A 22081-nucleotide genomic window follows, 5' to 3' on the forward strand; every position below is an offset into this window, starting at 1 on the left:
TCTCAGGAATGGCATCAGTTCTCCTACAAACAAAATGCTGGGACGTGGACTTTTGGCACATTGTAGAAATAGGAGAACTATGAATTCTGTAATGGTTTTCATGCCACTGGGTCAGGGAGGCTATCCCACTTTTAAACTTTACTGCATTTGAAAACATGTTTACATCCCAAAAAGCCAGCCGAGCTTTCTTTAAAGGAAAAAGAAACTATAAATCAATACCTCCACAGAAAGATAACTCCTAATATTCCTATGATGTCTGAACCCTATGAAAAACCTCCTATAACAAAAACACCATTTTGGTTTTCTACTTGACTCCAAAGGTGGGCTCTGACTGATCTGCTTCAGCTTGATACTACATTACCAGCATAAGCCACAAGCTCCCTACCAGCAAATAAGCCTCCTTGCCTCCCATCATTTTGAACCCTGAACCTCATAGAATTAGAAAAAACACTGTATAAAAGCAAACAGATAAAGGGTTAAAATATTACAAATAAATAGCTAAAATCATCTTCCCTCCCCAATCACTCCTCTAAGAAACAGACACCAAACATTACTTAAGTGTCCAAAATGACCCAAGTCGTTCATTTGCCCCTGCCTCAATGGACAACTACCCAAAGGTGAACAACCTTCATGCAAATGCATCAAGGAATGTATTGCTTTTTCATTTTCTGCCCAGCCCTTCAAATACATGCACTAAAATGAGTTTAAAACATGGCCTAAAAATGGAAAAAGGGAGAAAAAATATATATGAATATTTCCCACAAAACTGTTTCCCACCCTTCCCTCTCCCTAAGCCCTTCCCACCCCCTCCCTTTCATAAGCAAATATTTTAAAACTTTTTTTTTTTTTCTGGCAAAGGAACAAGTGATTTGTGGTAACCAGAATCAAACCCTATGGTCTCTTTAGTAGGGTCCGGCTATGCCTTTCAAAATTCATCCCACTTGGTGTCAAAGCCATGCCATTTAAGATTCTTAAATACAAAATCAGACCTGTCTGACTCACTCCTTATGGTGATTTGCCTATACACTTAGTTCTTCTCTGGCCATATTTTTGCTTTAAATAGGTTCCTAGTTGCCAATCAGGGCCACATCCATAAGATCGTCATCTTCCTCCCCAATCATAAAGTCAGGGCTGAGCCTTGAGGGCCTGTCTGTAGATAAGATTGTGTTACTTGTCATAGACAAGGACTGGTCTGAAGAGATGGGTGATTTAGACCAACTCTCTGGCTTGATGCTATGAGATTTTTTCTTGTCTCGGTCTTTGTCCCGGTCCCTATCTTTGTCTTTTACTTTCTTCTTTTCTTTTTTGTGCTTCTTATGCTTCTCTGTGCTGTATTCTGGAAGAGGTCGGATGCCATCATCTGAGCTAGGACTGTTCTGATAAGATTTCTCTGCTATGGAGGAGCCTGACTCACTTTCACTGTCCAGATTCTGGGGGGTATATGCTGGTGACTTACTATGGCTGGGAGAGCCACGCTCATGCTTTGGAGTGGAACCACTGATGAGTGGAGAGCCATAGTTTTTGGAAGAGGCCATCTGAGGCCTAAGCCCTTCTCCACCACCTTCCCCAGGTTTCTGCAAAGTCACTTTGGCTTTAATGCTGGGGGATCCCCCATCATGCTTGCTGATGATAATTTTTGCCACACCCGTGCTCCCCACATTTTTAGACTCTGCGGTCTTCTTAGATGAATCCACTGAGCCCCCCGAGGTGGAAACCTTTGATTTGTCTTTATCACTTTTCTCACGCTTGCCCTGGAACTCTCCTCCAGACATGTTATGTTTGGAGGACACAGGATGGCTAGAATTTGTGCTCACCCCCATTTGGCCGTCCATTGGGTCTTCACCCCCAGGGCCACTGGTGACAACCCCATGCTTCAGTTTATCTATGACAGCTGTTAAAGACGGCTTCTTATTTCTGCTGGGAGATTTCCCTTTGGAACTCCCATGCTGGTTCTGAGAGGATGACATGGAAGAGCCACTTGAGGAAAAGGAAGAGGAAGATGCTGTACAAGAGTTAGATGATGGGGGAGTTTTCTGAGACAATGAGCCTGAGGATCCTAACCCTGAAGATGACTTCATGCCAGTGCTTGAACTAGTTCCAGACATGTGAGAACCACCAGAACCTGAACTGATAGGGGACTTGGCTTTAGAGGATGGGGGAGTCCCAGGAACAGGCTTCATTGGAGAGGCAAGCTTATCAGAGCCTCCAGGTGGCCTTGAATGGGAAGGGGATATGTTTGGTTTACTTAAAGAAGGATTCATAAGTGATGATGGCTTCCCTTGAGGTTTCATCTTGGTGCTGCTGGAGCCACTGCTCAGTCCATGCTTGGTAATAGGAGAGGAGCCTGGCTTTCCCCCAGACTGGGATGAATTTTTGGACTGGCTAGATCCAGAAGACCCTTGGCTAGAATATATACTGCTACTTAACTTAGAACTTGATGAACCTTCTGATTTACTGCTTTTCATCTTGCCTGAGTTGGAAGCAGAAGATAAGGAAGAATGGCTATGGTGGCTTTTACTTCCTGAGGAAGACACAGAACCACTGCTGGTATACTGACTGTGAGAAGAGGGCTTGCCCACCATCACAGTTCCCTTAGGAATCTGAATAGTAATTTTGGGAATGGGTGGTGTGGCAACACCTGGGGGAGTCTGAGATCTTCCTGAACTGCCTGGAGATTTGGATCCACCTGTACTAGTAGGTGGGGTGAAAGGTCGGTTAGAAGAACTGTGAGATGGAGACTTTCCCTCAGTGTCTGCCTTCTTCCGCTTTGGAGGCTTATCTTTGCTTTTGCCATCATTTGAAGGGGTTCGACTGCGCTTCCCTGGTTTGCTGTCTAATCCTGTCCCTGACAGACTACTATTACTGGCACCATTGCCTTCCTTTACTCTCTTTTGAGTCTTTTCTTTCCCTAAGTCCCCAGTGGTCAATAAAGGACTCTGGCTACCACTGTGATGCTCCATAAGATCTGTAGGACCCAAAGCCTTACCAGCCACTGCTATAATACTGAAATCAACCGTGTCAGCTTGGCTATTGCCTTTAAACTTAGTCTCCCCATTATCACCTCCAAGCATTGGCACCCCCAAAGTATTTAGTGCCTGAGATGCAAATCCTTTGAAATCATCATTATCTCCACTTTGGCTGCTTTCATCAAAATATTCTTCTCCAAAACCACTTTGGCTCTGGCTGTTCAACAAATCAGGATTGAAATCTACTCCATCAGGAAAAAAATGATTGGTAGGTGAGTCACTACTGGGGCTGCCAGCAGCATCTGCAATAAGGTCAGCTGGATCAGTGTATGGATTTTCATTATTATTGGCTTGAAAGACATCAGGGTCAAAGAGGGCACTCTGAGAATGCCCAGAGCTTGAAGAATCTCGAACAGGGGTGCCAATGGGTGGACAATCGTCACTAGTGCTGGGAAGCTTAGAAGCTTCTTCTGCAATGTCTGAAAGGATATCAGTTACATCTGGGCCAATGCTGTCTGAACTGGATAGTCGGACCATCCTTTGAATACTGGGTTGGGAGTGAGGTACTGGTTGCGGGTAAGTTGCTGGGGGAGTACTACACTGGCTTGGAGCTGGAGTGATGTGTGGCGTATCCAGCGTGTCAGCTGTCATGTTGACATCAAAGATAGGGTTTTGTGAGTCAACATCCATTGAAAATAGCTCCCTCTGAAAGTCATCTTCAGTCTGGTGCTTTGGTTTGTCAGGTGGTAATCTTGATGACTTCTTCTTCTTTGTCTTGTTGCTTCCCGAGCACATTTCCATCCGGGGTGAGCCGGAAGAGGAGTTCTGCCTTTCTAAAGGGCTGCTTCCATAAAGGGTTGAGAAATCCTGGGCAGGATTATCTTTAAGAAGGTTCATGAGCATCGGGTGGTTCTTGGTGTTGCCGGCCATCGAAGAGACAGGTGGCGGCGTGTGATGAGGAGGGGTCGGACTCGAGCCAATGGTAGACCCCCCGTTCCCTGTGATTTGCAACAAACTGGTAAGAATTGGGTTCTGAGATACCTTGCTGAAGTCCTCCCCATGGCCCACCGACTCATGCCGATCTTTGATGCTCATGCTCATATTAAACAAGGTGGTAATGGGACCCCCCGGAAAGGTGTTGGTTGGTGTAGTGGTACCACTCATTGGGTTGTTGCCTGTGGTCATGCCATACCCTGGGCTGCTAGCCGGGGGCAGGTTCTTTTTCACCATGTCTTCAACTGTCTCTGCAATGAGGGACAGTGCTGGGGTGTCGGCCTGAATGGTTTCAGCTTTCCTCCGAATAGCCCTCATCGTCACAGGAATCGACATACATCTGTAAAATAAGATGGAAAAACAAAATGAACAATGCACTAGTTGCTACTTAAACCAATTTTTCATTTGAGATAAAGTCTTTACTTTTGTCTTAAGTAAAGATTTGCAATAAACAGTTTTCAGGTAAGGCAGATAACCTGTAAGGCAGGAGCAGTTCTGTAAAATGCCAGAGCTTTGGATATACCCAAGAATCTGGAGGAAGACTTCCCTGATGGTCCAGTGGCTAAGACTCCATACTCCCAACGTAGGATGCCTGATTTTGATCCCTGGTAAGGAACTAGATCCCACATGCCACAACTAAGAGCTGGCACAGCCAAATAAATATTTTATATGAATGAATGAATAAATAAATAAATAAATAAAAAGAATCTGGAAGGAATTCCCTGGTGGTCTAGTGGTTAGGACTCCAAGCTTTCACTGCTGAGGGCCCAGGTTCAATCCTTGGATGGGGAACTGATACCCTGCAAGCCACACAGAGCAGCCAAAAAAAAAAAAGTCTGGACCAGGAGGCAATCATCAACCTTCTTTGACATGCCACCAAAAACAAACCAATTATAAACAAAAGTCCAAATAATTAGATACCATACTGAACTAAAATAAAACTGGTAATAATGACCTCAGTAAGAAAATGCCCTCCTTTGGGGACTTCACATATGATTAATGGTGTAACGGTATATACAATTTATCTTAATTGATGAACCACTAGAAAAATCTCTTGACCCATCAAATTCTATACTTAAATAGCTTAAATCACCCCAAAGCTATACTGTGAAAAGTACCACCACTGGCAGGAAATCCTTTTTATTTTAAAGCAAAGCACTTTTTATGTTACAGATAAATTTATGTTTATAAACATGTTTGAAAACAATTTGCTCTAGACTATGTCAACAACCTTTCTTAAAAGACCAGATAGTAATACATTGACTTTTTAAGATTATATGGTTTCTGTCCAACTACTCTGCCATCTTAGCTCAAAAGCTACCATAGACAGTATATAAAGGAACAGGCACGTGTTCATTTACAGGCATGTCTTATGTGTCAATAAAATTTATTTTTATTTACTAAACAGACCACTCATACCTGCTCTAAAAAATCTTGAAATTACATATTAATTACATATTCATGCTTCCAGCAAGTTGAATGGCTAAAGTATCTTCCCACATACTGCTGTTTGACATATTACATGTGTTTTTTTACAAAAATGACACAGAGGAAAAGTGAAAAAAAGATCTACATCTTTTTTCAGCTCTCTCCCTCGTAAAAGAGCCCTAACACTGGGTCTGAAGTTACCTACTTTACTTCCTATTACTCTCATGAGATTTATAAAATCAAAAACTCATATTGCTTCTAGTTCCAAAAGCAGCGATGTGTGAATCCAAAGCAGTGACTAAATGCCTTCCTCCTAAATTTCTAATTCATTTATTACTGAAAACAGCATTCTTTATACACCTCTTAATGGTACTCTGATGAAAAAGGGCCAGTGCTACCTTTGAACAACTTTGGCAATGAAGTCATCTGTGCAAATGAGTGCATCTGACAGCCCCTTGTAGAGTTTACAGCTCACATGTGTTGAGTCCTGCACATCCATTACCACTGAAAAACAAAACATATAGGAGGTGTTTAGGATGGGTTTGGCTTCAGTTTCTGACTTTTCAAGAGATAAAAGGACCAAACTGCTACCCTGAGAGAGGTGCTAGCCACCCACATAACTCACCACACACCAGGGAGTCATTCACAGGGTGCTGAAAAGACACGCTGAAACGAGACTCCGAGAGGGGACACACTTCAAATTGGAGAAGCCCTGGAGAATCTAAAAGGCAAAGAAAAGGATCATAAAATAATCAACCAGATAAAAAGACTTGAGATATGTAAATAGTAATCATTAATTATGAAATCCTTTCTCTCCCTCACCGAAACTAAATCCCACATATTTTTTTAAAAACATAAAACCCACTGGCACTCACAGGTGATTGAAGAAATCAGATTCCTAAGAATCTAACAGTTTATGTTATAAATACTCTAAAACAAAGTAAACTTCAGTTTTTTTAAATGAAGATATTTAATCCCTAAATTGATAAGAGTCCTTGGCAGACATAAACATCCTGCCTTGAAAATCAATGCTGAAAATAAATGTGTCCAAGAGGAGTTTCTCATTCTATTTGATAAGCAGACATCAGAATCACTGTCATAAACCCTGCTTTCTACTAGTATACAGCTCTTAGCTATACATTCCATAGTTTGGTAAACATGGATGTAGAGAATACAATCTAAAATGATATATTTATGCGAAATATACTTACATATAACTATCATCATTGGTTTCTAAGCCAAACATGCTGAAAGCCCAGAGACAAGAATTATATACTTTCTTGGGAAAAAGTATGCACCTCTGTAGGACTAACTTCATAACTATCTCACAAAAACTCATTTTTAAATGCTCTAAAGCTATGTGGATAATCTCCTAGGATTGAGATACATGAAACAGAAGGGTCATAAGGATACTTGCACATGCTCTGTGTCATTACTTCAACTTTCCAAAATTTTTCGTTTCTGGAACAATTCTCATTCCCATAAAATATATGTCCTGATTTACCTTCTGGGTTTCTTCTCGCCTACCATTTGGCACAGTTCTATCACTGAAATGTTTACAACTAATGTAAAAAATTAACTATGATCAACTAGAGCAGCCAAAATTCATATCAAGATTTCTAAGAGGAAACTGTGAAAAACATCAGCATTCCAGAATCCTGGGAGAGAAAGAAAAAGCACAGGTCTCACCTGTTTTTAAGCTGTATGACAAAATTCTCCAAAGAAGGTGGAGAAAATATACTCATGATTAAAACGTGAGAAGCACTGCCTAACAACCTAAAATTTAGGTGTCAAGAACTCTCTTCCTACAAAATCTCAAATTATACCTTATATATCTGCTGCAAGACTCAGGGCCCTAGGTACCCAATTACACCACTGCATGCAGAAAAATAGTAAGTCCATTGCAAAAAAACTCAGTAGTTTCCATATGCCAATGTACAGATTGCTTCCATCAAAATTATCCACAGAGCTTAAACTAGATTCCCAGCTCCTCCCACAGAGATTCTAATTAAGTTCATTTGGTATGGAAACCAAATATTTGTAGTTTTGGAAGCTCCACAGGTGATATGATGAGCCACCAAATTAGAGAACTACTAGAGTAATCAGTACCATTTGCCGGTAAATACAGCAAAAGAAAAGGCAGTACCTTCCTTCAGAATAGTTCTTTTGACACAGCTTCCTATTAGGGTGTTATAGGCCACTTGGTGTCTGATCAGATTCAGGATAAGAGGAACCCGGCCAGGGTGCTGAAAGGTGATTTTGCTAACAAGGGTTCCCTGTAGACTTCTACCATCTGGAAGAGGAGCATCCTTGTTGAGGAAATAGCAGTGCTGTTGACCTGGAAGAGCCTGGGCAAAAAGAACAAAGGGAACAAATGCTATTTACTCAGCCACTGTACTCCAACCACAAACTATCCTGAAAAAAAAAAACACCAAACACCCTACTCCTCAAAAATCAGCAATTTCTTGTTGAACAGTAAAGCTCCACAGTCAATTACTAGTCAGCTGACGTTAAATGCCAATCACTCACTTGGCTGAAAAGACCCCTTTTTTGTAAATGTTCTGCCAGTGGTTTCCTAACCTAGCTAACATAAAAATTACCTCAGAAATCTGTATAAAAAGGGTCCCTGAACAGTAAGTGCAAAATTTTTATTTTTAATAACATCCTATACAGTTATAATGGAGCCAGAATTGAGGAACTGTTGCTTTAGACTACTGTCAAACATTCAAATAAATTCAAGTTCAGATGTGGTTTTAAAACCGTCCTTAATTCACTCATTCCAGTACTTTTCTTCTCTGTAAGTACTCTGTAGATCAGAAGTTCACAGGACTTGAAAGGATTAAACAGCAAGAATTCTTAATACCTACTTATAAGCTTATAAAAGTTTAGAATACCATTAAGAGACTTTCATTTCAAATTTCAACAATTCAATGTACACTGTTTCCTAACTTGGAAGTTATGTCCTTTTTCAGTGCATTTCAAAGATATCTGTAATTTCCTGCCTGACTGAGAAAACAGGACATGATCTGGTAAGCCAAAAGAATGTCTTCTGATCTCAGGTATCCTATAAAAGGAACATTCTGATCTTGGGTCCAAGCATAATCTACAGCAATCCATAAGGCCTTACTTACAGCATAAAATCGCATGTTGTGATTCAAAGGTAAGGGGTCAGGATCCTTTGACAGTTCAAATTGAGTGATCAGTTCATAGAGGGGTACATAAGTTGGCTGAGTTTCAAACAATGGAATTCCTGGAACAGCAAAGATCAATATAATCACAGTAAAATGAAAATGTTGACAGCTCAGTTTTCCCTTCATTCACTCATTTATTCAAAAAGTACTTACTAATAAGCATTGAGTAGTTCAAAACACCATGATATCTATACCTATCACTAGGTTTTTTGAGGTCAAGACTGAAAGAGGGCTAAGATAATGTGAATTTGAAGTTTGCTTTCACTTTTATAACAGTTGTTAGCTTCTGATGCTTCTTAAAACTCACCTGTGCAGTTCTGAATTTTCTGAACAAATGCTCTAGATACTGGAAGTGGCTGGGGAAATTTCAAGAAGAAACAAGCAGGAAGATCAACACTGTTGGCACTGGTAACTAAGGAGAAGGAGGGAGTCCTTCAAAAAAAAAAAGTGGAGGATTGGGATACTGAATTGATGTAAAAATGAAAAATCTCAACACTCAAGACACATTTGTATCATATAAACACATACAAAGGCTATCAAACTTCACTCTTTGAACTTCCTTCCCCCAATTCCAAAATATCCTATTTGTTAACCCTAAAGTATCTTATTGAACATCTATCCTGAAACACATTCTGTAGTTATTAATATTACTCCAACATAGCTCCAGATCAACATAAAGTCCCATAAGAAAATCCCACAGAGCAACCACTAAACCACTAAGCCAGTGGAAGTAGCAGTTCTCTTTTCTCTCACGATAAACCTATGTTCTATGAGCAGACTTCAAAGAGGAGCATGCAAATACCGAAAAGAGAAATCAAATGGATAAAACAAAAAGCTCACCCCTAGAAAGTCAAGTGTGGGAAGAGCCAAGTCAAAGTAATACTTGTTTCTTACTAGGCTTAAAGTTGAAAAAAATGGACTTTGCTACCCTAGAATTATATTTCACTTACCATTTGTTGTCAACTGGATGTGATCCCATAATTAATGGTGCAATTGGGAGTTTATACATAGCAGACGTTCCTTCAATTGTCACTGATGCATTCATGCCCAAAGATCGAGGAACTGGGAAAAAGAAAAAAAAAGGTATTCTCCAGAGTAACACAAATTATAAGGATCTTAACATTAAAAAAAAAAAAAGCTAGCTTCTATGTAATATGTCAGCCTTAATTATCAGATTCTATACCTATATAACTTAGAAATGCTACAAGTACCTTTCTAACAAACCAATAATTCTGTTAGTAAATAATACAAAATATAGGAAACAATGCAGTATAAAGAAAAAAACATTTAAAGACCAATTACCAATATTAACTTATTTTCTCCAACTTCAGAATGCATTTAAATAGAATTATGACTCCAGACAGTCAATGATTGAAGTTAAAAGGGGAGCAAAATGAGGTATTAGGCCATTTTTCATTAGGTTTTAGTCTATTAAAGTGCAAATACAGGAATTCCCTGGCAGTCCATGGTTAGAACCCTGTGCCTTCACTCCAAAGGGCATGGGGTTCCATCTGGCAGTCCATGGTTAGAACCCTGTGCCTTCACTCCAAAGGGCATGGGGTTCCATCTCTCGTCAAAGAACTAAGATCCAGCAAGCCATGTGGTGCACCCAAAAAAAAGTGCAAATACAAAGTAAGATCCATTATTTTAGTTCTTTAGTAAGTTGGTTAACTTCTTTACCTTTAAAGTAATGATTAAAGCAAATTTCAAGTCAGATCATTTACATTTTCTCATTCACTCATTTACTCATTCAAAAGGACCAATTAGGCTTTTTTATTATGTATGTATATCCTATGGACGAGGAGCCTGGCAGGCTACAGTCCATGGGGTCGCAAAAGAGCCGAGCACGACTGAGCAACTAGACGGCAACAGATGTATATATACATGTGTATATATGTATGAATGTGTATGTATGTATCAGAAGCAAACTCTGGTAGAAATGGAAAACTTTGACAGGGATAGCATATTCACTTGGGAGTAGCAAACCATAAAGTACAGGCAGGTCTGGGCATTCAACTTTTTAAAAATATTTTTTAAACGCTGAGCAAAACCTTTAGTTACTTTATAGTGAAAGTCTTACCATTATTCTCATGCAAAATGATAGGGGATGTTGTCTTATCATCCAGCAGGTCAGAAGGAGAGGCATAATACTTCAAGTTCATTAAATGACCTATGAAAAATAAAACTTATCACTACTTTATCAGGTAACTTACAAATAAAAATATTCCCTTCCTATAAACCTATATACAAGAAAATAGTTTAAAATGTGAGAACTCATGATCCAAAGCAGCCTGTGAAATATGACAGAAGCGTAAGTATTATTTCTAGCAGCAACAATTTACTTCACAATTAAAAAATAAGAAAACTAGGGGAGGGCAAGTATTGACACCTTAGAAACCATTGAAAAATACACAAATGAGAGAGGGGGTAAATGTGGAGTCTGGGGTTGGCAGATACAAACTTATACAACAGTGTCCTACTGTATAGCACAGGGAACTACATTCAGTATCTTGTAATAAATACTATTAGGAAAAAGAATAGGAAAAAGAATAAAAGTATGTATAACTAAATCAGTTTACCATATACTAGAAACTAATACAACATTGAAAATCAACTACATTTCAATTAAACAGAAAGAAAACCATCACAAATGACTAGTAATTTTCACCTTCTGCTTATAAAACCAAGATGAAATTTTAAGTAGTAATCTTTCCACTAAAAATTAGGGTTTTTTCTAAAGCAAAATAGCATCACATACCCCCACTTCTTGGAGTGAGATAGCCAACACTTCCATGAAGAATCTTATCCAAGGGACCAGCATTGGTTGCTTTCCTGCAAGACAAATGATCTATGTTTATTTACATTTAAGCCCTGAAGGTATTAGTATACAATGTGATAATGAGTTCAGCCCTTATACATCTTTTAATTCTATCCTAATGACTTTATCTTGGGCATTTAACAATTATATTTCACCCTCAAGGTGAAGGGATTATTTCTGAGAATATACCAGGGGAGTGTATAATATGGTGAACAAAAATTACAACTATACTATTATTTATCAGAAGGGAGGCCAGGTTTCACAAGTCTTCTCATAAAACCTATGGAATACCAACCAACAATTTAGGGATACTGATATTCAGAAAATGGAATGCAATCATTTGGGAAGTGAAAGGATATGGACAAGATGTACAGTACAGGTAAAATACAGATGCGCAGTAACATACATCTATAATACATATTTTTTAAATAACAGAAGCCTAGTAAACCATAGACAAAAAAACTTTTAAGAACAAGGTCAAAGAGAATTGATACTTTAGCCAGTCTTACCAGTACATAACTGCCATTTTAGATAGATCTTGTTCTAAGGATTGGAGAGCCAAGTACATTTTAGTCTTCAATTTGCTAGAAAGTAAACAGAACAAGAATTAGTTAACAAATATACATATACACAAACACTGAAAGCCTAGAGAGCAAATCTACCTTGGAGGCAACTTAGATATTTTAAAAAATAAATAAATAAATAAATAAAAATCATTAGTGATCTACCAAAACTAATTTTTATCTCTACTTAAAAGACCAAGCAAGTAAGCAGAATCCCAGGTAGGTTAAAAATATAAAACCAGTCCCATGACAATTTCTTTCAGCCTAGAAATCAATATGCTGAAGATACCTCAAGGATTGTAATCTACCTTCTAGCACTATAATCATTAATCCAGATACTGTTTATTTAAAATATCTTTAAAAGACATTAAGTTAGAAGCTGAGTTATAGACTGTCAGTATGAATAGAAATCAGAAATGAGCTAGGGCAGAAGACTTGGCAAATTTCTAAGTACAAAATGATTTATAGATTTATACTAATTTTTCAAACAAAAGCAAAAAATACTTACTTGTCCCCTGGAAGGTTATAAAGATTAACAAGACCCTTAAGGTGCTTAGAAAATTCATCAAAATTTTTTTCCCTGTGAGATGTTCAGGGAAGAGGAGAGAGGGAAGAGAATAAAACATACAATTACTACTCAATCTTATCAGCAAAGTCCCCAAAATCAAGGCTATATAAACTAATCTTAATAATTTGCTTTAACTCCCCCCACCCCGAGTTTTCTAGATTCAGTCAAAAGTTGCAAAAGAAAATACAATATTCTCCTTTCTCTGCTCCATTTTTTGGGAGAAGGTGCTAATAAACAGTATAAAAGATAGTCAAAAAAGACCTGTTACCTCATATACTAATTTGTTCTTAAGTAATGAGACTTAGTTTACATCACTTCCCCTCTTAATTTGTAACTGAGATGACTGGATGTCATGAGGAAAAAAAATCTTTTAGAGAGAAAAAGGAAGTAAATAAATTAGGAAGATAGGACACTTTCATGTATACAGTAAGAGCAGAGAAAGGAAATGAACAGTGGGAGAGAGATGGGAGACCTAAGCAAAGGCAGAATAGGTAGTGTGGAGGCAAATGATATATTTTAAAATGTTCCTATAACAAATTACCCCAGGAAAAAGAAACTACTACCAGGAATCCTGGCATCCTAAAACCTAACATTCAGAGGTGGATTCTTAGTCAAGTAAGCTTTTATAGGCAGGAATCCAACACAACTCAACAATTCTAAGTCTCTATATCCTTTTTCAAACCTAAAAAAAAAAAAATGTCTGTTGAAAACTGTACTGCTCTGACAATGTCAGATACTTGATCAGGCATTTATTGAATACTTATTGCCCAAAGTGCCATGAAGACACTAAAAAGAAACAAGAGCAACAGCAAAATATATTCCTTACCTTAAAATCATCATCTATACAGAGTGATTAAAAATACCTGGTAAAGACTAATATTCTTTCTAAGGTTCCCACTTCCAAACATGCTTACAAATTAACTTTAGAACACCATCAGTTCATAAACTGGTACAGTCTCCTATTCTACATTAGAACCAGAAATACTGGTTTCCTGGACTATTCTGATAATACATCTTTGCTAGACTTATTGAGTAAATGAAATCATAAAAGGTTATTTTTTATGTTGCATTGCAATTTCTCAAAGCTCATTCAAATCTGGTGTATTTGGCTGTAAGGACATTAAAGTGATCACTGGAAGGCTGAGTGTAAAACTTATTTCTCAATGTTAAACCCTTAAGACTCCTCCGTATCTGATAACTTCACTATATTTAAAACATAAAATTGATGTAACAACTTTCTCAAATTTCCAGAGAGTTAATTCTGGGTTTAAATTTAAGCATGGAAATCTCCACTCAATTAAAGGAGGAAAGATAAGCCAATGACAAAAAAACATCAATTACTAAAAGAGACTGTCTTCAAGCCTAGCACTTTACTACGATTTGGGACCCATAAACCTTAAATATAAAACAATTTTTCTCAAAGTGAAAAAAAGTTCTTTCCATAGTATAGACTCAATTTTCTCAAGCTTTCTCTAATTCAATAATTAGGTTCTGTTTATTTTTGTTCCACAGAGAATTCCTACAGTTAACTCAGTAGTTCTCAACCAGGAGTGATTTTGTCCTCCAGAGGACGTCTGACAATATCTGGAGATATTTTTGATTATCACAGATAATCAAAGTCACAGATCAGGAGGTTATCATAGATCCTAACTAGCTGGGAGAAACCAGGGATGCTGTTTAACATCCAAGAATGAACTGGGCAACCCCCTAGAGCAAAGAATCTCCCAACCCAAAATGGCAATACTGTCAAGGTTGGGAAATCCTAGGATAGATGGAATAGAGTGTAAAAAAAAAAAAAGCTAAGTCAATTCTGAAAGTGATCAAGTACAGACTTTGAAAAATCTTGACCCAAGAAAATAAAGTTGTTCCTTAGAAAAGTAAATTCTGACCATTCTCAAAATGTAACTATAAAGAACAGCACTGTCTGCCAATAAAAGGGAATGTAAATGTCAGCTGCTCACCTTAGCTGCTGTACAAGCTCTGGACAGCTCTGAAATTAAAGAAATCATGTTAAAACTCTAAACTACTTTAAGATGCTTGAAGACATCAAAAGTTTTTTTTTTTTATTAATAACACATGCTTTATAACAAAAACATTAAAGCTATAGAAGGTCCTTATATTTAAGATATCAAAGATATCTTCTTCCTACTTGGTAAACCATGGGGTTGGGTCAGAAAATTAAAAATCAAATATATTGAAATAGTTTATAAAGGAATCAACTTTCAGTTGCTTGTTTAAAACATTAGGACCTCTCTTTAAAGCCATCCTTGGAATTCATATCCAATTGTCTGGTTATACACCTTTTACATTCCTCTCTATTACAGGGCTTTTCAGAGACATTAGCTATATACAAGATTATCTGTCCTTCTTGATTATAAGTTCTTTGAGGATAGGAATTTAAATTATTTGTATCCCCAGCACCTATTGTTCAACTGCGGCTCATGTTTGTTGATATGAATTGGAAAAAGTTCCTCTGGTGTTTCTTCTTGTCAAAGCCTTTGGATGATGTCAGAGATGGACCCAGAGTATTCTAAATTCCACTCTACAGCTATTGATGTTGTAGCCCATCACATCATCTCTACAGTGGCTCGTGAAAAAACCTAAACCCAAGCTATTTCAAACCCCAACAATTTCTTTAAAAATTAATGTCCCTAAGTAAACCCCACAGATTCCAGTGAAATATCAACACATACCACAGGATTCTCCCCATGGTGAGCCACTTTTACATCACAAAGCTGTCCTGCAGGATCTAACTGCACTTCCACATAGAACATATCTGACGTGATGTAACATTCAGTGCCACTGGCACTGAGATGAGAGCCCAGTCTAGCAGGAACAAATCAAAACAAAAATTAATAGAAGACACATAAATAAAGCCACCCAAAGTCAACACTAAGTTAAATATTTCTGCCTACAGATATACTACTTACCCATTCTGTCTTGCTATAGACTCCAAACGGTCAGTCATTGCTGGTAAAGATGTTACTACAAAAGGGTGAAAAAAAGGAAATCACAAAGCATACTCCAAATAACTTAAATAGTATTCTTCAAAGACAGAAACATCCTGAGAAGTATATCTGTCCCTCCAAAGCCATAAACACATTCAATAGTCCAAATACTTGTAATCTGCACAAAGCTCATCTATAGTTCAAATGCTTATAATCTGCAAAAAGCTCACTGATAAGGCTTAGCTGCAGCCTAAGCAATAAGGGTCCAAAAAAAAATCTATTTGAAAAAAACTGGACCTTTCTCCTTTCTCTTTTTCTTTACTCATTTGGGACAAGTTATCTTTAAAGAAGACATACTTAGGGACTTGCTGGTCATCTAGTGCTAAAGCGGGTATGGATTCAATCCCAGCTCATTTGTGATAATCAGTGTAAAACCTGTTTGTCTGTTTTTACTTTCATTTTCCTTCAAAACCAGACAGAAGTAGTAATTATAAGCTTGAATAATCAAGCTCATGACTTAAATTTCATGTTTGCTTTCCTAAAAACATTTTTTTCTTTCCTTTTTTCATTTTCTTATGAAAACACTGTTAATAAATACTGTAAAAGTCTTAGAGTCAAAAAGTCCATCTTCTTATTGAGTTAATTAGGAGAGAACATGTGAAGGAAAAAAATTTTCCCCTCCAATATGCTATCTTAGTTACCCTTCATCAATTATTTTTTGAGTCTCTACCAGCCTTCAAAATAGAATAAAAAATAGATGTTTCAAAAGTTCAGGTTAAAAAAAAAAGTTCAGGTAAAAGTTCATCTCAACTTCATAATGAAATCAAGAGTGACACCCATCTATCTCAATTTATATTTCTAGTATATAAGTATAAAAGTCTTTCCTAAACTGGAGCGTTTTTAAGAAGTTGGCATATTTCAACAATGTTTACAAACCTTTGAGAGCTTTCTGCAATGTCTCCAGACAGCTGACCAAATGTTGGTGCCCTCCAGAACTCATTACAACTCTCTTCTCCTATATTAAAATAGGAAAACATTTGAGGTAAAAATTAACCAAGCCAATAGTTTTTGGTAAACACATATATTATTCTAGAAATAATATTTCAGGATAGTCTACAGATTATGAAGTAGTCTATATACTCTGTATTTCTTATATATTCTAGATAATCTATAAATTTTTAATTGTTATTTTGTCCATCTATACAAAAGAGGAAAGGTTAATCTACAGAATACATAGATACACCATATCCATATCCATGAAAGGAGAAAAAGATATTTTCACATCTAGGACTTCTCTGGTGGTCCAGTGGTTAAGACTTCATGCTTCCAAAGCAGGGGACGTGGGTTCAATCCCTGGCTGTGGGATTAAGATCCCACATGACACAGTGCAACCAAAAAAAAAAAGTCTACAACAAAGGTATTTCCAGATCTAAAATAATTTTCAGGGAAAAATTAGAAGAATCAAAATGTAATAAATGAAATCAGCCTCCTGCAGAAGATGACTATATCCTAAGACTCACAATGGGGTGGCTCAAATTTGACAATTCCCAAACCTAATAAGGTGATATGCATGTAATCTAAGAAATACAACCAAACCTTAAACTACTGGGCCAGCTAAAAAGTTCATTTGGATTTTTCCGTAAGATGTTACGGAAAAACCAGAATGAAATTTTTGGCCCACCCAACAGACTGACTCTAGGAAACAAGATACATAATCCAAAAATCCAAAGAGCAAAAATTTGGCATAATTTTTCTAAACCTATCCAAGGAAGCAGTTTCTCTCTGTACAACATTCTAGTCCCCAGAAGTATCAGCAGTTTTATGATACAAGGATAGGTTTTGAGGCTTTTCCATGCCCTAAATCCATCTTTCTTGGCTCTAATTCCATGCTCCCAAACATCTGCTTAATTAATAATCCAGATTCCTTTATACCTTAAATAGACAAGGACTGTGTCCATTGCTCTAGGCAATGGATACCAGTATTTTGGTAACTGGAAAGACAAACCCTCATTAATAAACTGGCATTCTGACTTTCATATTAATCTACTGAGATTTTGTTAGTATGTCAGTTTTAAAACGGCTTCCCCAGTGGATCAGCAGTAAAGAATCTGCCGGCAGTGCAGGAGCCACAGGAGACATGGATTCAATCCCTGGGTTTAAAAGATCCCCTAGAGGAAAGCATGGCAACCCACGCCAGTATTCTTGCCTGGAGAATCCCATGGACAGAGGAGCCTAGTGGGCTACAGTCCATAGGGTCGTAAAGAGTTGGGAATGACTGAAGAGACTTAGCATGCACACACAGAGTTGTTGAAAATTCTTCAAAATCTTTTACATACCAATAAAAGCAGGTTTCTGAATCTGCAAAAGTGACAAGTAGACAATGGAAGCTTTGGTGACCAAACCAAGAACTGGTAACCCAAGAGAGGGTCTTAGTAGCCACCTGGAGTCCTCTAGCTCATGATGTTTCTCTAATGACAATATCATTTAGAGGTGGTATCTCAAACTAGAATATGGCTGCCTTCTAGTACAAAAATGACAACCTCTGAATACCCAGACTGGAAAAATTCTCATTAAGACTTAAAAAAAAAAAAAACTACAAATCTTTTTTACGTATACAATCCTGAGTCAGAAGATGTCTGTAGAACTTAGTTATGGAAATCTCTAAGCAACATGACATTTTGGTGTTCATTATCTCATTTGATCTTTACAGCAAAACTATGCGAAAAAGCAAACTGGTATTGCTCATCTTACTCAAACTGGTGTCTCTACCTCCTAGATGAGGAAATTGAGGGTAGGAAAAAACAAGCAATTTGTCCAAGGTTACACAGGTAGTAGTGAAGTCAAGATTAAAATAAAGGTTTTTTTGACAGCAAATTCAGTTCTCTTACTAGTGCTGTGCTATACACTCACCCTACTCCCTGTTTACCACTTAACTAAGGGCTCCCCATACTGGTGAATGCCTCAGGAAGGAGAAAGTACTGTAGAGGAAGTCCCAGAGTAAACAAGTGAAGTTAATAAAAATGATTGCAAACTCTACTACCAGTATAGATACAATGAAAGTATTAACACATTAGAATCAAGGAGCTTGACAGGAAGTAAAAAGTAAATGTTTCTCTATATCAGGCTATCACATGTATCTTTTTTTTTTTTTGCCAGCACTGTGGGACTTGTGGGATCTTAGTTCCTCAACCAGGGATTGAATCCGAGGTTACAGTAATGAAAGCTGGGAATCCTAAACACTAGGTCACTAGGAAACTAATTATGCTTTATAAGTGTGTTTCTTACAAGTTTTGCCTAAAATATCCCAGCTTACTATAACTCATGATTAACACAATTCTATTAACATATCTTCTTCTTAGGTAGACTTAAAAGTTGAAAGCCATCATGTACGTATGATGTTATGAGAAATAAAACTGAAGACACACCATAATAACTAGCTAGAAAAAGTCCACATAGGTAACTTAGCTTATCAAATAATTTTCTAAGCACAACACTTTATCCAGTTCACCATAGTCCTCACCATGACTTGACGCACAAGCTTAATGGTTTCACTCCAAGGTCTATTTTGGTTAAATTTTGCATGGAGCCGTTCCAAGAGAGAACTCATCTTACTCAGCTTTTCCGACTCTAAGATATAAATCAGAAAAAATTATTAGCAACTCTTCTTTCAAGACCTTCCACAGTTTTTCTTGCAAACAAAACTCCCATACTTCATCCTGGTATGAACTCAAGTTAAAATCTTATCCAATATCATTTACTTCAAAATACACAAAGAACTCATTTCTAATAACAAGTAGACAGAAATTATGGGCCTAATCTAACAACACTATAGAAGGGGACTGCTTTCTCTTCAGACTTAATGAGAAGCAAAAAAAGAACCACCTCCAGTCCTGAGGATCAAGACTACTATTTAATGACAAAATAATTTCATGATAGGCATGAAATCCTTTCCATGACATATGCAGAGCATACATTTGAACATGGCCTTACTATAGTTAGTTGGTTTTCAATGTGAAAATAGAGACTTTCTTAATTTTTTCACATAATTTTAAGAGATCAATTTGTAAGTATTATCAAGAAAACAAGCTTTATTTGCCATTCAGCTATTTCCTGTTCGAATTCAAACTATACGAACAAAGGAAATGTCAAGTGACTAAAGGATGAGTTTCAGGCAAAGGTAAGAGAAAGGTAGAAAAGAATGGATCCCAGATAGTGTTTGAAGGAACCTCCTACAACCTCCAACACTCCTGTAATTCTTTTAACTGCTTAACATGAGCAAGGACTGTGCTGGAGACCAGCAGTGCAAAAATACAATATGCCTGAGATGACATCTGTGAGGGGGTGTGGATAAGTTAATGTGAAAATAACCATCACACAAAGCAAAATGAGATATGCTCTTAAAAATAGAGACACATTACTATCAAAATTCAAAGGAGGAAAAGTGTGTAATTAGTTGAGGGATGTTACAGAAAAGATGTCTTGAAAGATGAACAGAATGTCAGCAATCAAAGGTGAAGTAGTGACATCTTCAAATCGAGATTCAACTCCTCCCTCCAAGGCCTTCATCTTCTGGAAAACTGTTCTTGGGGTTGTTTCATTCAGTTTATAATTCTGGAGAAATGTTTGGCAATTCCCACATTTAAGACATTCACTCAGGCACTATTTTACATCTCAGAGATACAGCAGTGAGCAAACTAGACAAAATTCCTGCCTCACTAAGATTCCACTTACACTTGTCATTCCTCTGCACCCTTTTTTCTTTCTCCTTCAAACACACCTCCCTTCTCTCCCTTAAGGCGGCCGATGATAAAAAAAAAAAAGAAGGCCGACGATAAATCTTTACAAAAACGCTTCAGTGAAACATTTTTTTGAGCAACTATTATGTGCCCGGAGAAGGAAACGGCAACCCACTTCAGTGTTCTTGCCTGGAGAATTCCATAGTCGAAGGAGCCTGGTGGGCTGCAGTCCCTGGGGTCAGAGAGTCGGAAACGACTGAGTGACTAACACAACAACACAACATTATGTGCCCAGGACTATACAATGATGAGTAAGGCAAGATCCTGCTCTACAAAGCTCAGAGTACATTGGAGAAGACAAAAAAATAATCGTGTATCAACAGAACTATGTCCAAAATGCTAAGGGAGCATCTAAGCTGAAATGTGGAACTTTAGAGAATATAAAGCTACACAGAAAAGTGTTTTTCAACAGTTCTTAGTTCAGATATTTAAAGACTAAAATTAAAAGCATTTAAAAAATATACAATACCACAAGATATGAAAGCTGTGACATTTTTGAAAACTACTGGCTTTTAATACCATAAGGACCTAATCATTTCATTCACGAAAAAACATCTAACAGTACTTTGATATATAGCGTCCTATTATTGTTTTATGTCATCATTCAGATTTCTCTTTTGAAGAAGAAAGTTTTACGTTCACTTGCCCGGTCTCCCATCTCTTTAGGCTAAAAAATGCCCTGAGGCCCAAATGTTGCCCCTTGCCAAATAGGAAACCTTCACACTCAAGTTGGGAGCCCCCATCTCCCCAAAGTCGAAGCTCTCCATCACCAAGGAAGGCAGTCAGAATCTAAAACTCAGACATATCCCGCCTCCTAGATCCTGAGCCCTCGGGAGAGTGGCCCCCGCGGAGGCATTGGCTCCCCCAGCTGTGTCCCGCCCCCTGATTTCCCCCTCAGTCACTCACCCTCGGTCTCCCCCTGAGCCTTCATCCTGACGGCGGGGAGGGCCTAAGTCCTACACAAGAGGATATGCCCTTCCCCACCAGTAATGGAGGAACCAAGTTGGTTCGGGCTCCCGGGACGCAGGGAACCTGCAGTCCCACTCTTCCAGGGAAGACTCAGTCTGAAGTCCCCGGCGGCAAGAAGAGAAGGGTGCTCGCGGCCGCCGCCATCTTCCCCAACGGAACTTCCAAAAGATCGCGAGATTAACCGTGATCCTGCGAGAGAGAGAGGGGAAAGGGGCTGGGTACCAAATATCGCGAAAAATGATTTATACGTTGCTTCTCGCGAGATTATCCCCACCCTGCTTGCTCTCTGGTTTGTCTCCGACTTCTCGGAGCTAGGCGTGGAGCTTGTGTGGTGGTAGTGTTCAACACCTCTGTGGAAGTTGGCAGTTTCGATTTGGCTTTCAAGCAGTTTGCAAAGTAAAAGCCCCAGCTGTCTTTACTGAAATGCTAGCTTTTCGAAGAATATTGCTGTTAGGAATATTTTATTAAAACTTTCCCTTTATTGAGATACTAGACGTTGGGTCTTTGTAACACGACGTCCCAAGGTAGCCCAGTACACTTAATTTCCATGACCGAATTTCCTTTTTAATTTCAGAAATATTTTTCTTGAGCATTTTCGATATTTCTGAGGATGTGGAAGATTTTGAGTTAAGAAAAACTTGTTTGCAGCAGTCATCAGTTCAGGTGAGTCGCTCAGTCGTGTCCGACTCTTTTAGACCCCATGAACTGCCTGTCCATCACCAACTCCCAGAACTTGCTCAAACTCATGTCCATCCAGTCGGTGATGCTATCCAACCATCTCATCATCTGTCCTCCCCTTCTCCTCCTGCCCTCAACCCTTCCTAGCATCAGAGTCTTTTTC

The 22081-nt window shown here is 38.2% G+C and overlaps 1 protein-coding gene across 1 annotated transcript; it reads right to left on the reverse strand.

Annotated features, from left to right (window-relative positions):
- Positions 1-910: 910 nt before the first annotated feature.
- Positions 911-21374, reverse strand: MED1 (mediator complex subunit 1). The gene is made up of 17 exons (XM_068978991.1): positions 21178-21374; positions 18996-19102; positions 16412-16490; positions 15458-15512; positions 15221-15353; positions 14489-14517; positions 12468-12539; positions 11906-11980; positions 11337-11410; positions 10659-10748; positions 9529-9640; positions 8886-9010; positions 8519-8637; positions 7534-7735; positions 6013-6108; positions 5786-5891; positions 911-4299 (listed from the first exon to the last, which is right to left on the reverse strand). Exons 1-17 carry the CDS (start codon positions 21200-21202, stop codon positions 1068-1070), a joined length of 4731 nt encoding a protein of 1576 aa, XP_068835092.1. The 5' UTR covers positions 21203-21374; the 3' UTR covers positions 911-1067.
- Positions 21375-22081: the final 707 nt, after the last annotated feature.

The sequence above is a fragment of the Capricornis sumatraensis genome, chromosome 8 (genome assembly GCF_032405125.1).
Source record: "Capricornis sumatraensis isolate serow.1 chromosome 8, serow.2, whole genome shotgun sequence".
Lineage (NCBI taxonomy): Eukaryota > Metazoa > Chordata > Mammalia > Artiodactyla > Bovidae > Capricornis > Capricornis sumatraensis.